At 41.6% G+C, this 15991-nt stretch overlaps 1 protein-coding gene across 1 annotated transcript in view; it reads left to right on the forward strand.

Annotated features, from left to right (window-relative positions):
- Nucleotides 1-15991, forward strand: part of nt5dc1 (5'-nucleotidase domain containing 1) — a 103735-nt gene that overhangs the window by 73377 nt on the left and 14367 nt on the right. Inside the window, exon 9 of the mRNA XM_041805114.1 lies at nt 7477-7598. Within this exon, the coding sequence (XP_041661048.1) occupies nt 7477-7598 (122 nt within the window). The remainder of the gene's footprint in view (nt 1-7476; nt 7599-15991) is intronic.

The raw sequence follows: 15991 nt of genomic DNA on the forward strand, positions 1-15991 counted from the left end.
GAGAAAGCTGTGCTATCAGTCGCTTGAAAACCTCAGGGTACAGGATGTATTGATCATTATCAACACTTTTTCAGTAGAAAAACCTGCACAGCTCCTCTTCTCTTGAATCCAGACCACATACCTCTCATTCTTCTTCTTCTCAGAGTCCACCGTCCTCACAGATGTTACCACTGATACGTGTGTTTAATCACATATGTGGCTGCTCTCATCGCTGTTCCTTCACTCTCTGCTGTCACAATATTTATAGCACATTTAACCTCAGGTTGAACCTGTGCCGCTCTGCTCTCTGGAGGTTTGGTCAGTGAGAGTGAGGATCTGCTGCTGCTTTTAAACACCACTCTGTCAACTTAACGACCCCCGTCTGCTCGTGTAGGAGCTGTTACCTACTTTAAAACAGAAGATGCTCCATTGATCCAGAGATAACAGCAAGAGGAGGCATGCTGTATTTAAAGAGTGCTCATTAGTGCCATCAGAGATGGTTTACAGCACTGCTGGTCAATATAAGTATGTCTGAAAGTGTGTTTGTCTGTTTCCTGTTTCATCAGGAGTTTAAGACAACTAAAGAATTCAGTTTGCTGTCTGTAAAACTTTCAATTAACTAGATAGGCCTGGTGCTATGACTGTAAAACAAAACGTCAGATTTAGGACTGAAATAATGAAGTATTTTATTGTATCATAAATCAATATGTATCAGTAAGTTTAAGTTAACCTGTGTTTTTTATGTTAACCATTTCCTTGTACAAACATTTAAGTCATTCAAAAAAATCATTCAAAATAGGAACTCTCATGTCAGAAATAGGCTTTATAATAGGCTTTATTCTGAACTGATTTTGAAATTAAGTTTATTGAATTATGACTGCACAGTTTAACCATAGCCCCAATACATGTCAATGTAAATATGAATGGATAGCACAATAGCTAACTTTCATCCTCTGTCCGAAGGCAGGCAGTCATACATATGTACATTTATTTATGTTAAAATGTTTGTCAGTGTAGTTTGGACCAGGGAAAGTTCAAAAAGCCAACGGCAGCCATTGTAGAGCAACAGGATCCGCCATTTGTGCTGCTGTTCTGGAGTTCGGAGATTCACTGTGACGTCTACAGTGACGTAATGATATAGCAGTGAGAGCCAGCTCCAACCTGTGGAAAAGTCAGCGGTTCTTTGTCGCTGCTAAAAATGGGCCAACTCCAAACCAGCTCCAGCTCTGGCCACGCAACAGCGCTGGAGCTGCCCTGGTGTGGTGTTTCTTTCTCTCCATCCTTAACCAGGCAAAGCTGGATATGATCAGTGGAGGAAGTTCAAGAAAAAAAAACAGATTTTGATGTTCCAAAATCTGGAATTTCAACTTATACCACAAAGTTAATTGATATCCAAGGCCTATAACTAGGATTAACCACTGAAATACCATATAACCAGGACTGTAAGTCACCTTTATTTTAAGCTGTTGGGAGTGTTTTAGAGTCTTGGAAGTGTTGATTTTTACTGCTGTTATGTATTTAGTCTTAGCTTTGGACTAAAATGGCTTTTAGCTTTGGTCGCATTTTAGTAAATCTTTTGAAAGTTTGAAAAACTTAATGAAAACTTAAAACAAGGATTTTCTTTAAACGTATTTTATTAGTCATGCTGTAAAACTAATGTAAATGTAAAAGACTCATAATAATAAACTATCAATACTTCAGTTACTTCAAACTATCCTGAAGAAAAAACTGACCTAGCTTTAACAATCTCTGCTTGTGTTTTTGCCCATTATATGCACAGTGGAGAAATATCATGGATGTTAAATGTCTGTCAGTCCAGCACTGACATCTCAGTCTTTAGTCTGTTTTTGACAAACTTAATTTACTTATTGTCAGAGTTTTAATTACAAAGATCTAGCTTTAGCTAGTCTTTTGCCAGCCTTACACCAGAGGACTTTGCTAAAACCCCTAGAAGACTCTAAAAAGACTGACATCTCAGACCCTCTCACAGCTAAAGACAATTTATTGGCAAGCCGTTGAGTTTTTAGTCTCAGACTAAGATTTTGAAATGATTGTGGGTCACTATAGTCTAGAATACAATTCCTTTTGAGATTATTTCCCATCATGCATCTGGTGAAAATTCAAAGCAACAACAACTTTTGAGCAGAGAACAAGATGTAGAAGGACATGGAGATCACAATTGAGTTAATATCCCTTATAATAAAGAGAGGAGGCACAGTGAATGAAACAGTGAAACAAAATGGCACTGACGTCCTGGCTGTGCGTAAAAGTGCCGCATTACGCACGGAGTGAAGGACAGAGAGGGACAAACCTCCTTTTATCTTCCGCTTCAGTAAATATCACTGTTTATCAGAGGACAGAGAAAACACACCGCAGACGTTCACAGCATGAATGTGATTTTATAATGTAATATACTCTCAAAATCGTGTCGCTCCAGACGTGCAAAGAAAGGCACTATTTTTTTTTAAATAGCGGGCATGTATTTTAAAATCTCACGTACCCCCTGGAGTGCCTTCACGTATACGTACCCCTATTTGAGAACCACTGATCCAAGCGCGTGCTAGCCGTGGTTTTTGCTTGCATCATCACAACGTCGTGTTTCAGCCTTGTTGTTTCGGTGATAAAAGTCTGTTGGCCAAAAACCGAAAATGCACTTTTGGGCCATTTTCGGCCGGAAATTTTCGGTGGCCGAATTTTCGGTGCATCCCTAGCGATTATCATGAGACAGACTCACAGCTGTCTATTTCTACCTGACAACTGTCGTCATTACAAAGGAGGCCTTCCAGTCAAACCAGGTTTACTTACTCAACAGTTTGCTCCAGTGCCTCTAACTAATGGCCAGAGGCATCTGCTGGACTCTTTTTCTGATAACTTCTCTTCGGCACATTTTTGGGTAATGCTGACATGCGCTAACCTTGCAATGCAGATGGACACGCCCGTTTCCTTGTTTTTCACTGGCGAATCCATCTTGCAAAGCTCCCTTCTGAACCGTTTGGGCCCGGTTAGAAAGTGACAGGACCAATCAGCGACGAGGGGCAGTACTTTCAGGCGCAGCAGAGTTGTGACGTAAACAAGCAGCAGCAAGAGCTGGTGCAGTTATGGAGGAAGAGATTAGCGTGGATTAGCGTTTATCAGAACTTGACGACATTTCTTTGTTAAAAGAAGAACAAAGAACAGCAGTGGGTTGTTTTATTTTCAAAAACGACAAAAGTCACACACTCCAGGTGGGGAGTGAATCTTTGCCCCAAGTGAAGGAGTTCAAGTACCTTGGGGACTTGTTCATGAGTGAGGGTAGAATGGACCATGAGATTGACATGTGAATTGGTGCGGTGTCAGCAGTTTTGCAGGCGCCGTTGTGGTGAAGAAGGAGCTGAGCTGAAAGGCAAAGCTTTTGATTTACCGCTCAATCTTTGTCCCAACCCTCACCTATGGTCATGAACTCTGGGTAATGACCAAAAGAATGAGATCCCAGGTACAAGCAGCCAAAATAAGATTCCTTAGGGGGGTGGCTGGGATCAGCCTTAGAGATAGAGTGAGGAGCTCAGACATCTGGAAGGATCTGGAAATAGAGCTGCTGCTCCTTCATGTCGGAAGGAGCCAGTTTAAGTGGTTCGGGTATCTGATCAGGATGCCTCATGGGCACTTCCCTGTGGATGTCTTCCCCGTATGTCCAACTGGGAGGAGACCTTGAGGCAGACCCAGAACTCACTGGAGGGATTACATATCCCATCTGGCCTGGAAGCACCTTGAAAATCCCCAAGAAGACCTGGAAAGGGTTAGAGGGGAAGAGGGATGTCTGGGTTAACCTGCTTCGCCTGCTGCCATCGCGACCCAACCCCGGATACGTGAAAGAAGATGGATGGATGGATGGATGGATGGATGGATGGATGGAAGTAGGGGTGACCTGGAACAGTCGGCGATTCAACGATTCGATTGGGAGGAGTCTGGTTCGATCAGACTCCGGCCACTGTCCTGTGGTGCTGGGGTTGTTTATCACCTCAGATGGCAAGCACATGACTAATTATGTATGCACGATGACGTCAAAGCAAATCTATTTCTCTGCGCGAGCTCAGTTTCGCTGGGGACTCTGCAGGGAAAGTGGGAAAGTTTGACCAGAGTTTTCTCGTAAAGCAGAATTTTAATCTAAGTGAGGTTTTCCTGGTTAACCAAAGGCTTAATATCATCAGCGGTATGGAGGGATTTTGTGTCATTGCTGCGAGTAATGGAGAAGCTGAAACGAAGGGAACTATAGCTGAACACCATAAACACAGATGCAGCAGCAGAGAGAGAGAGGCCTACACTGGCCAATTAGCAGAAGTAGTCTTGGATAAGCCGTTAATGAGAGGAGGACTGGACTATGTGCTGTGGAGCTTTTGTCTTTTCGCAAATAGTCCAAATAAACCAGGATTGTGGGATGTACAGTTTTAGCAGAGGTTTCAGTTGTCATCATGAGGACTGATATTAGCAGCTGATGGTAAGACTCATTTTTTATTTGAAATATAGAGTTCTAACGTAGTGTCCAGTTAAGAGAGCACTTTTGTTATGTGTTTGGATGCTTCCTTGTTGTCGGTGGAGGATGGTATTTGGCTGTTGTAAGCTGCAAAGTTATAGTAGCAGCCAATGCTAACAGGCTAACGGTGCTGATGTGAAGCTAACTGTTGTTGTTTATGAGTTTAATGTGGGCGTATATTGTGTAACTGCCTGCGTGTGTAAGGAAAATCATGCAGCTTTCATTTTGATACTTTAAACCACTTACACAAAAAAATAAGAGAGAGATTTATGCATTTTGCTGCTGTTAATGCAGCAAAATAATGTTAAAGCAAATGTCTGGTAGTTGTTCTAAATGTCCGGAATTCTTGAGGACTGCCAGTCCGGGGACAAAAAAAGTGTAGCGGAAACGCCATTTGATTGTTAGTCAACTAAAGGCAAAATCTGACGAATCAGATTCAACTATGACAAACCTTAGTCATTGACACCCCTAGATGGAAGGAATACACCTTGGGCTCAAATAAGTGAGTCTTGTTAATTGGTGGGATGAGATTAAAGGATATCATATGAATACATTCAGTTATGAGTCATTTTTTTCAAACATGGGGGTTAAAAGTATTTAGTATGCTGCCAAAAGTTTCTGTTTCTTCCTAAGTTCATTTAGGCAACCAGCTTAGGTGTTCTGAGGATACTGTCACTGATGGTTTGGTCTTTAAATAATGTGCCGTTTTACTCTTTTTTTTTTTTTTTTTTTAAACAAGGACGCGATCGATCAGTAGGTGTTGTTTCAGTCGACAGAGTGTCTTCATACTTTGACAGACTTGTCTAGTCTTTGACCCATGAAATAAGCTCTAGACTATCTAAACACAATATCTTCACATTATCATAAACATAGCCTCTGTTAAACAGTCTAATATTAGCCTGACATTTACTGCAGTGATATGATTTACATGTTTTCCATCGAGGTCTTAAGAGCTCACAGCTGAACTGTCTGCGTTGTACTTTCAGAAGTCCATATAAAGTAATGTCTCTGCACAGCTATAAATGAATACAATGTGACTGTTTAACTCTGGTTTAGAGCTGTCATCATTCACAGTGAGTGTGCTGTCTGTTCAGTGTAAAGGAAACTAATTACATCCAGTTAAATATCTACAGTGCTTTTATTTTGTTGATGTACCAGCCCAGGGTGAACAGCAGTTTCTACGTATACTCTGTCACTATGAATGATAGCATCAACGCGCAGCTAACACGTGTACTTCAACGCTAAACCACAAATGTCCCACTTAATCTGTCACATACGTCTAATACAACACCACTGAAACATGTGCAGCTCTTGTGCAACCTGGAGTCATTTCAGTACAGATACAACCGATTAAAGCTGCTAAATGAAGCAGAGCTACACTGGTTTAATCATGGGCCTTCTTCTGCAAAAAGTTGGGACATTTTTTAAAATGTAAATAGAAATACAGGGAATCTAACTTAAATATTTAAGTAACAACAGCACAAAGACAAGATATTTAATGCTGAAACTGAAAATGTAGGTTTTTTTAATATACAAATATTCTGAATCATAAACCTGCAACATGTTCCAAAAAATTGGGGCAGGAGCATGAAAACATCCAACACCTTTTTCTTCTAACAACACTCTGTAAACATCTGAGGACTTGTTGAAGTACTCAAAGTAAAATTATTTCCCTGCTGCCAACAGAGCAAGGTTTAGTCCAAAACATGCCACTGTCACACTGTTGCATCACCTTATATGACGTGCCTCAATTGCCTCACCCCGACAGCAGCATGTCAACAGTCAAACTCCCCACCAGCCAATGCTGGGCCAGGTGGTTGATACCAGAGCCAAGAGCCCAGTTTGGGCCACTTTACTGGGAAAGCAAAAAAATGATAGGAGCAGTGGTATTTCGCCAGCAGCTGAGGCCTCTCACTTATTCTACATCGCAAATGGAAGGTGGCGCTAAATTACTTCTGTTCTGCTCTCAAACAGTGATACGACTCAGCAGCTGAGTTGAACAAAACGGCTGTTCTCTCCATAAAACTCTCTGCCAGCTGTAACCTCAGGACCCCCTTAGGGGGTTAAAGGTCACAGTCATTCAATGTTGGCATTTTTGCATTGTCCCTTACCTGCCGAGATTTCTCCAGATTTTTACATTATGGACTGTACGGGCATTCAGTGTTTGTTCTCAGGCATGCCCCTTATGTGCAGAGATTTCTACAGATTCTCTGAATCTTTTCAAGATATTATGGACTGTAGATGGTGAAATCTCTGAATTTCTTTTGATTGCACATTAAGGAACATTGTTGATGAAATGTTGGGCTAATGGGCCATGCAGTGTTTCACAAAGTTTAGAACCCTTATGCCATCATCGATTGTTAACACCAAGTCTTTGAGGAGTGCTTCTTTTATACCCAATCATATGCAAGGTGTTTTTTGAGTATTCTGCAACTTTCCCAATCTTTTCTTGCCCCCGTCCCAACTTCTTTTGTAATATGTTTCATGTACCAAATTTAGAATGAGTGTTTATTTCCGGAAAAAAAACAAACAACAAAGTTGGTCAGTTTGAGCGTTAAATATCTTGTATTTTTGCTGTGTTCAAAGGATATAATATGAAAAAGATCCATAAATCTTGGTGTAATGATTTTATTCACATTTTCACTATGACCCAATGAACTGAATAATTACCACAGCCATTGGGAGATTTGAAATATTCCTAGATTCACAAGACAAAGCAAATATAAGCCACTGAATGGGTTTTTTCTTTTGCAGTAACATTTTTTCCCCCTGACTTCAGGACAAGGTTTGAGAAAGAGAATATTACAGTGGTTTCAAAGTCTGTATAATTCTCACAGGGCCCCTTCTTTTCTGTTTCCCTGTGGGCCGTCTGCTGAGCTCTGTGGTCAGATTTAGCTGACATGGTTTTGGTTCTGGAGGCCTCGAGGCTGTGCGGTCATGTACCAGATGGCTGTTTGGTCAAACTGTGGTCTCTGACTCTGTTTCAGTGAATGATGTGGAGGAGAGCGAGGGGCTGCCGTCGCTGGACAAACCCGGCTGGTACTCACAGGGAAACTGGCCTCACCTGCACGAGCTGCTGAAGACCATGACAGGAAAACCAGAGCCAAAGGTAAGCTGGGCACCTTGATAGTTCGTCCTAGAGTGAACAGACAGGCCGCTGCCTGAACAACATCTCAGACTCGCTTTGAGGTTAACTCCAACCGCGGTCATTGGCAGAGGCTGAAAGAGATGAAGGCTTCACGATAAATCAGCTCAAGGAGATTCACACTGCGGTGATGGATGAGGGGAACGTGGCCCTTGGCATGAATGTGGACAGGCCTGCTGTGTGCCAGCGTGCAGTGCTGCCAGCTCCCCTCATACTTCTTACTGCACATACAATGAAGTTCATTCTTATGTCTGCACAAACCAAAGACCTGGTTTTACCTCAGTGGTATGGAGGAGAACTAAACCTGATAGAAGCCAGAGTCACCTTTTCTTTCTTCCTGTGGAAAATGCTGTTATTTTTAAAAATGGCATTAATCCTTTTAGGGGTTTGTTTGACTCTGGCATTGGTCTACCCTTGGCTGACAGTGTCTTATAAAACTTTTGCATATCCTGCAATCACTGGAGATGTGCAAGTCGATCAGACAGGTCATTATTGATCAGTTTTCATTCAAATATCACTGGAATTTATGCATGAATTTTGTAGTGACAGATCACCAAAATCATTCACCTCTGGATAATACTCTGGTGTCTGCAGAGAGAGGTTCTGCATGTGTTGTGTAGTATAAAGATGTAAACGAACCACCAGCTAATAAAATACTAAGTCCATCTACACTGAGAATCTAATTAAACTGGAATACCTGGAAAGATCCCCCTCGAACTTTGCAGTAGGTCCCATTAGTTAAGAAATATTGAACAAGTGCCTCTGCAACCAGGGAGACAAGAGTTAGTGAGCCAGCCAATCACAACCATAAGACTAATTTATGATGTAATAGGGGATGACAAATACAACCCAATTTGAGGCTTTTCACATTACATTTGTCCAAATATTCATCAACTGTTGTGTTATCTGCTTATTTTACCTGTGTATATCAAGCATCTTCCTCCAATTAAATACCTAGAGTAGCCAATGAGAGCGAGCAGATCAGGAAACATCACCAACTGGATGCTGCGAACTCTTCAGCTGGTGATTAATGTGCTCTTTCATCTTGCATTAATATCTGTGAATGTAATTAACTATACACACCACTAGATGTGGTATTAGCTGCTCTAATGTAAGTAAAAAATAAGATAATAATAATAATTGAGGGGACATTTAGAATAATAAGTTTGGGATGTATTCTTTTTTTTTTATCAATGAACGGAACTTGTACCAAACCAGGGTACGAACCGAGCCATATCCTCGAACCTACTCCACAGTGCCATGGTTTTGCTCTGATCGAAGGTGATCAACCGTACACACTCGGAGTGTGTCTGGTGCGATACCCTGCACAATGCAATGCAGACAAGAGGGCAGAGGTCATGGGGAAGCTGCAAGTTCATGAAGGAATAGTATGTCAACAGCAGAGTACTTTGCCCTATTGGAGTTGAATTGTCAGTCATGTCATTAGGATTCCATGATTTTATTGCTTCCACTATGGATAAGTACATTATAAAGGCAAAGGATTTATAATAATAATAATAATAATAATAATAATAATAATAATAGGACTTTGTAGTTGATACGGGACTTAATAGGGAGCCAGTGGAGGTGGATGAGGGTCGGAGTGATGTGTTGCCAGGGTCTAGTGCGGGTGAGAACTCTAGCTGTAGAGTTTTGGACGTACTGAAGCCTGTCCAGGGTTTTGCTGGGTACTCCAGACAGGACTCCATTACAGTAGTCCAGGCGGGAGGTTATGAAAGCATGAATGAGTGTTTCAGCCACAGAATCAGGGAGTGATGGTCGGAGTCTGGAGATGTTCTTGAGATGATAGAAGGCAGATTTGGTGACAGACTTTATGTGGGACTGGAAGGAGAGGGTGGAGTCCAGGTTGACGCCCAGGTTTCGGACCTCGGAGGACGGACAGATGGAGGTCCCGTCCACATCGAGCATGAGTTCTCCAACCTTCTGCAGCAGCGCTTTGGGGGCCACCACCATGAGCTCTGTTTTATTGCTGTTGAGTTTGAGTTGGTTAGAGGTCATCCAGGCTTTGATGTCATGGAGGCAGTTTACCAGGGAGTGGGAAGGGGTGGATGGTTTGGTGCTGAGATAGAGTTGGGTGTCATCTGCATAAGAGTGGAGGCTGAGACCGTGTTTGTGAATAATCTGTCCAAGGGGAAGCATGTAGATGGTGAAAAGGAGAGGTCCAAGAACAGAGCCTTGAGGCACGCCCTGGTTAACTGGGGCGGGGGATGAGTGAGAGGTACCGATGGTAACAAACTGTTTTCTTTGTGAGAGATATGAGTGAAACCAGGAGAGAGCTGTACCAGTGATGCTAAGATGGTGAGATAGGCGGTCGAGGAGGATGGTGTGGGATATTGTGTCGAAGGCAGCGGTTAGGTCAAGGAGGATGAAGAGGCTGATGTGTCCAGAATCTGCAGCTGTGAGGAGGTCATTGGTTATTTTGATAAGGGCGGTCTCAGTGCTGTGGTGAGTGTGAAATCCTGATTGAAGAGGTTTATGGAGCTCATGGTTGAACATATGTTGCTGGAGCTGGGCAGCGACTGCTTAATAGTTTTAGTCTAATTTTAGTTGACGAAAACTCAAAAACATTTTAGTCTAGTTTTAGTCCATAAAAAAGTCCTCACATTTTAGTTTTTACTTCTATGCAAACTGCCAAACCTTTGGTCCCTGCTTTCTACAGCTTTCTAACCATTCTTTGATTAGTTTTAGTCCAGTTTTCATCATGGAAACAAAGGCTGTTGACAAATAGTTTTAGTCATAGTTTTAGTTGACAAAATTAACTCTGCAGTGTATCTCCACTTCAGGGAAGTGCCAGAGCTGGACTAGAGTGTGGGAAGTGGAACTGCTCTGATTGACTCGAGAGGGAGGGATTTGTTCAGCAGTACAATTCACTGATGGATTGCAGCGCAGCTGTTGTATGTGTAAATTGTAGGTACGATATTTTTGTTACATCAGCACATCATCAGTACATCATTACAAACATGACAGAGACCATAAACACTTTATGAACTTCTCAGGCAGTATTTTCCCTTTAGTCTGTTCTTGTTTTTGGTTTCTATGCATAAAGAAAGGACTGCCTTGTGACAGCGTTGATCATCCTCAGTATTTGTTTTACTTCTGTAGTCATGTTTGCCCACACTAGTCTTGTAGTGTGTCTGAATTGTCCTGTCTAGTGCGTTGGTTCCCAACCTGGGGTCCAGGATGTCCTGTCGGGGTATCAGACCTTGTCCCGATCATTCAATGTAATTACTAAATGCATGATAAAACATGTATTGAATGATTTTTACAATGCTCTTTTGGTAAGAAAACAGTATAGACCTGTTTTCTTAGGGTTTTATCAATGAAAAATGTATAAATAATTTTTATTTTTCACAGCAAAGCTTCATCAGGATCTTCAGGGGTTCAGCTTTTCTTAGATACAAGTAGGGGGGGCTCCAAGATAGCCCAAAAGTGGGGAACCGCTGGTCTCCTGTGTTTGTTGGAAGATTTAATGTTAAAAATCAGTTGAAACTGTCACTCTGTCTGTGGTTTCCCATGTTTTTCCAATGTTTCCATTTAGATTTGAAAATCCTCCGGCTTAGGCAGCTTTATGCTCCAGGTTTAGACATTTTTGAAGTTTTTTAAAAGACTTAAGACTCTGACAGTTCTGAGGAGAGTATTGCTCCTTGCTTTTGAAATGTTAGATAAACCATACAGCCCAAGGCAGAGCACAGCATTACATGGAAAACCTAGAATGAGAGCACTCATAATGAATAGAGTGTAAACATTGCTGAATCATCTGAGCCATCATCAGTCTGAATGTGATCCAGCTACAAAAAGTCACATCAGGCAGTTTAGTGAAAGCTACTTGGCAGACTTTAATCGGGGGAGAGAAAGAGAGAACCTTCCCACGCTGGAGCGTCTCATCTTTGGAGGAAATCCTTGAAACACCACCGTGGTTCAGAGTCTACTGAAGAGGAGTGACATGAGAATGAAAGGTTTTCTCTGTCTGATTATGTTAACATTAGAGTTTGATCTGTCAGCCCTAAATATCAGAGTGCTTACTGTTTTGTCATCCTTTAGTTTTATTAAGTGTCTGACTTCATTACAGAAAGGATCCCTACAGAAGTAGACCACTTTGTTGAAGAGTATGAGGCTATTTTCTAAAGCAGAAACAGCTGCTTCTCTGATCTCACTGTCCCAGTCCTTTCTGGTAAACGGTCAGAGTCGTAGAATAACAATCAAACCCTGTCAAAGAAAAACAAGCATTTTATGTGAACGTCCTTTGATTCAGTGCTTTTTCCCAGACGGATTATGTGGCAGCCGTTGCAGCCGGTCTAGTAGCTCTCCTTTCACTTTAACCCTGAGTCACTAAAGCAAAGTCTTTTAACAGCTGGAGTTTCAGTCCATCTTCCAGGCATGCACAGGGTTTAAGGCAGGTAAATATCTGGTAACAGACACTTTAATTTGCTGTAATCTTTGCTGGTATACAATCTCCCATAGGACTTAAACAGGATAAAACCTTATGTAACAGAAGAGGCACAGGCAGAGGTCAATCATCTCAGCCCAGCTCCACCCAGCAGTGCTCGTCATCGTCCTCGTCATCCCTCCTTCCTCTCCCCCTCCTCCTCTGCTCAATGCCCCCTCTGTTCCCCCGCCACGTGGAGAAAGCTCCCGAGGAATTCAGTGTCAACCTGCACTTATAGGAGCTTTAAACACTCCTCCAGGGTGACCTGAGGCTCTCAGTGTTTTCACTTCTCTCCACTTTCACCTGACAGGACTTAATACAGGTGGGCTGAATAGACGCATTCAGGGAAGATTACAATGATCCAAGCGAGGGCTGAGCCTGACGGGGTCATGGGGGCTGATGGGACATGGAGATTTAGGCTAGGGATCAATCGTAGGTGCTTTTATGAGTGACAGAGGAGTTTCAATTAACAGCAGATAGTGTAATTCCTGCACATTTTGTGCCTTTTTTTGCAATACTATTGAGACACAAAATGGATATTTATAAAAAGGGTTGTCATGATTACTGAGTTTTGAACTTCAAAATAATACTATTAAATTTAAAGTTTTTATACAACAGCAACAAAAGAAGTCCCAAGGTGAGTGTCAGGGAATTTTCTGTACTCATTTCCGGTCAATTGGCAAAAAACAGTCACACACTTATGGGCAATTTAGAGTCATCAGTTTGCCTAACTAGCATGTCTTTGGACTGTGGGATGAAGTCAGAGCCCCTGGAGTGAACCCATGCATGCAAGGGGAGAACATGCAACCTCTGCACAAACTGCACAAACTCTGGACTTTTGGAAGGACTTATTATGCGCCTCAACTGCTGTTTTCTTGGTATCTATGTTGCCCAATCATGTATTGAGCAACTAGATGACTTCAAGCAAATCATCAAGCCAATCATCATCACACTTTAGTAAAGCCAACTAGTTGACTAGTCCATGTAACCCCCTGCATGGATAGATAGATGGATAGATAGTTTAGTGTCATTACATAGTAAAAACAAAACGAAATTTTGTTTGGCAGTGCCCTCTGTAGCAGCAAACAATATCAATAAATAGATAGATAGCTAAAAGTTAGAAACACAACGGGCAGTCCTGCCTCCACGTCCCCCCTTCTTCGGTCTCCGAGCGCCCCATTCTCCGGATAATCTCCGTCGGGAAAGATGCAAACTCCACGGGCACGCTTCCTTTGCTGTAGTCAAACAAGCAGTCTATAAAAACTGTCACTAAATTGAATTAGTGAAGGCCAATTGACTTTCAACTGATGCTAGCTCATGGAACCTCTAGGTGGGGTGCACATTTAAACACATGGATCCAGAGGTCAGATTAACCATTTATTGAAGATGAAAATGAAAGGATGGATGAATGGATGGATGGATGATTTTCTGTACAAAACAGATATAACAACTCAAAACATTGCCACGCATTTCACTATTAAATGAAAGCTTACAGGATTTAACTTACATTAATGTATGCATCCATTATATTACACAAGGAGTGAGGAATTGCTGTTAAACAAACATAAATTAGTACACTGTGTCAAAATAAACTATTCTCTTCAAACTTAGGTAGAAAATGTACTCACTCATATGTGTCCTTTAAATTAAACAAATAATTCTAGGTCTCTAGGTCTTCTTTGTGGTTTCAGTGGTCATAAACAAACTTCTACCTTTGGTGAAAGTGATAAACATAATTAAAGGATGCACTTATTCGGTAAACAAAGTAAAAAGTGGAATTATTCAACAAACAAACTTACTCAAGTGCTGTGGCGGCATGGACAGAGCAGGCTCAAGGACTAAGGGAGGCCGATAACCACACCCATCTCTTAAATAACTTCTTGAGGCCCGTCCTCCCTGCTCTGCCATGATTGTCTCAGTGAGACTGAGGATTTGAGATTTTTAACACAGTCTCTTATACACAGAATATCAGTTCTGGTATAAGCGTAGACCTTTGTTTTGCTGCTAGTGATGGGGCACGTATTAGCTCTGTCAGATTAATTATCTGCTGTTATAATTCAGCAGCTAACAGCCAAATACCATCCTCCACTGAAAATACCAACAAACCATCCAGACAAATAACTAACCAGCATTCTGGGTTCAGGGTTCACCATTGTAAAACTCTGTATTACAGGTTAATATTGAGTCTTTACATCAGTTGTCCCATATTAGCTATCATAAACTGATGAACTCAACTGTAACCTCAACTAAACAGTAAAATCCAACCATTATGGTATGTTTGGACTAGTCCCAAAGAAAGTCAAAAATGTCCACGGTGGATAGTTCGGTACAGTCCTCCTCTCATTGATGGCTCTTCCCACAGGATGTCTCGAGAATGAACAGCCAACAACAGGGAAGGGAGATGGTGCTCTCACCATTGGCCTTAACGATCCATGCTTTTCGGTTTAGCCCAGGACCATTCTCGTTCCATCATGTTTATTTCTTCCAGCTGTCTACGGTTTCCTTTATTTTGGGGAGCTAGCCAGGAGTTGTTCATGAGACTGAGGTCTATTTTTTCGTCTTTTTTTGTGTTTTTCTCGACTGTCTTCTTGATTGTGTAGTTGTATTTTGTGTTGTGCAACCGTCTCCAGAGTAAAACTTTCTCATTTCTGTGCCAAAAAGTCCCAGATTAAGGATCATTTTCCACCGTTATTGTGTTGGATGTCACTGCAGTTTCACACAGTTGTGCTTTGATGATCTGAACACATGGAGGAAGTGGTACAAAAGTACTTCTGTGCTGTGATAGAAAAAACACCCTGGTACCAAAACTGAGTAGAGTTGAGCCAAGTCAGGCCGGTACTAGAGATGAAAAAGCACTATTAGGTACAGAAGAGACCTTGCATAGACATCAAAGTCTCACGCTGAAGAGCAGCAAAAACAAAAAAAAAGACTTGTTAAACAGAAATTACATTATTAGGGTAAGAGATTAAGCCTTAAGTCAGACAAGGTATCTGTTTCTGTGTTATGATGGTCAATGCAACAGATAGGCAGTCAGAGAAAGTTAATTTTTGCCATGACTTTACCAACAAACATGACACACTACACTGGATAAAATGATGCTTTTTCCACAGCTGATTGGACCTGAAACCCTACGACTGTCTGAAATGCTATAATCCCAGTCAAAACATGTCGTCTGATCTCTGCATGAGTGCAGCTGCAGTAATTGTAGGTTTAAGGTCTCAACCAAAGAACGATTGCACCATAATTTTATTATTTTAATTCTAGTTAGTTAACCTGATTCAGGGAAAATTTTCCAAGATTGTCTAATTTAAAAAAGTATAAATTGTTCAATGATCTGTGCTGCACCACTATTTTAGAGTATTTTAGATTTTGACAAGGAGGAACATTTTGTGACACTTTAGAAACCAGAAAAACAAGTTCTGAAATTTTCAGATGACCCTGGATGTTCTACATCACAAAATTCCTCTATTTAATTTCCCATTTTAACAATTTTAATAATAATTCGCTCTTAACTGAAACATTAACAGGTAAATATACATCTTAGCTGTCTTCCATGTGAATAAGTCACCAGCTTGAATGACTCTCAGCTCATTTTCATCACTGTAGTATGTCGATCAGCCTTCCTCTGGTTGGTCTTTGCTGCATTAAAAACAGATGTAATGACCTCACTCTGTTGGCTCAATATTTCAGAGCTGTAACAGTAATATAACAGTATGTGATTAAATATGAGACCCAATGACAGAATGGGCTCCTGCCCTGCTGTCTCGTCAGCCTCCTGCTCTCCTGGTGCTCGTGGCCCCACACAGTGTGCAGCACAATGGGTTCATTAAGGCCTCTCTGCATGCCTGCAGCTCTGTTTACCTGGGCCTGGCTTCAGCTTTAACTGCTCCTCTGAGTGATGGGCTGATAA

This window comes from Cheilinus undulatus, linkage group 14 (assembly GCF_018320785.1).
Source record: "Cheilinus undulatus linkage group 14, ASM1832078v1, whole genome shotgun sequence".
NCBI lineage: Eukaryota > Metazoa > Chordata > Actinopteri > Labriformes > Labridae > Cheilinus > Cheilinus undulatus.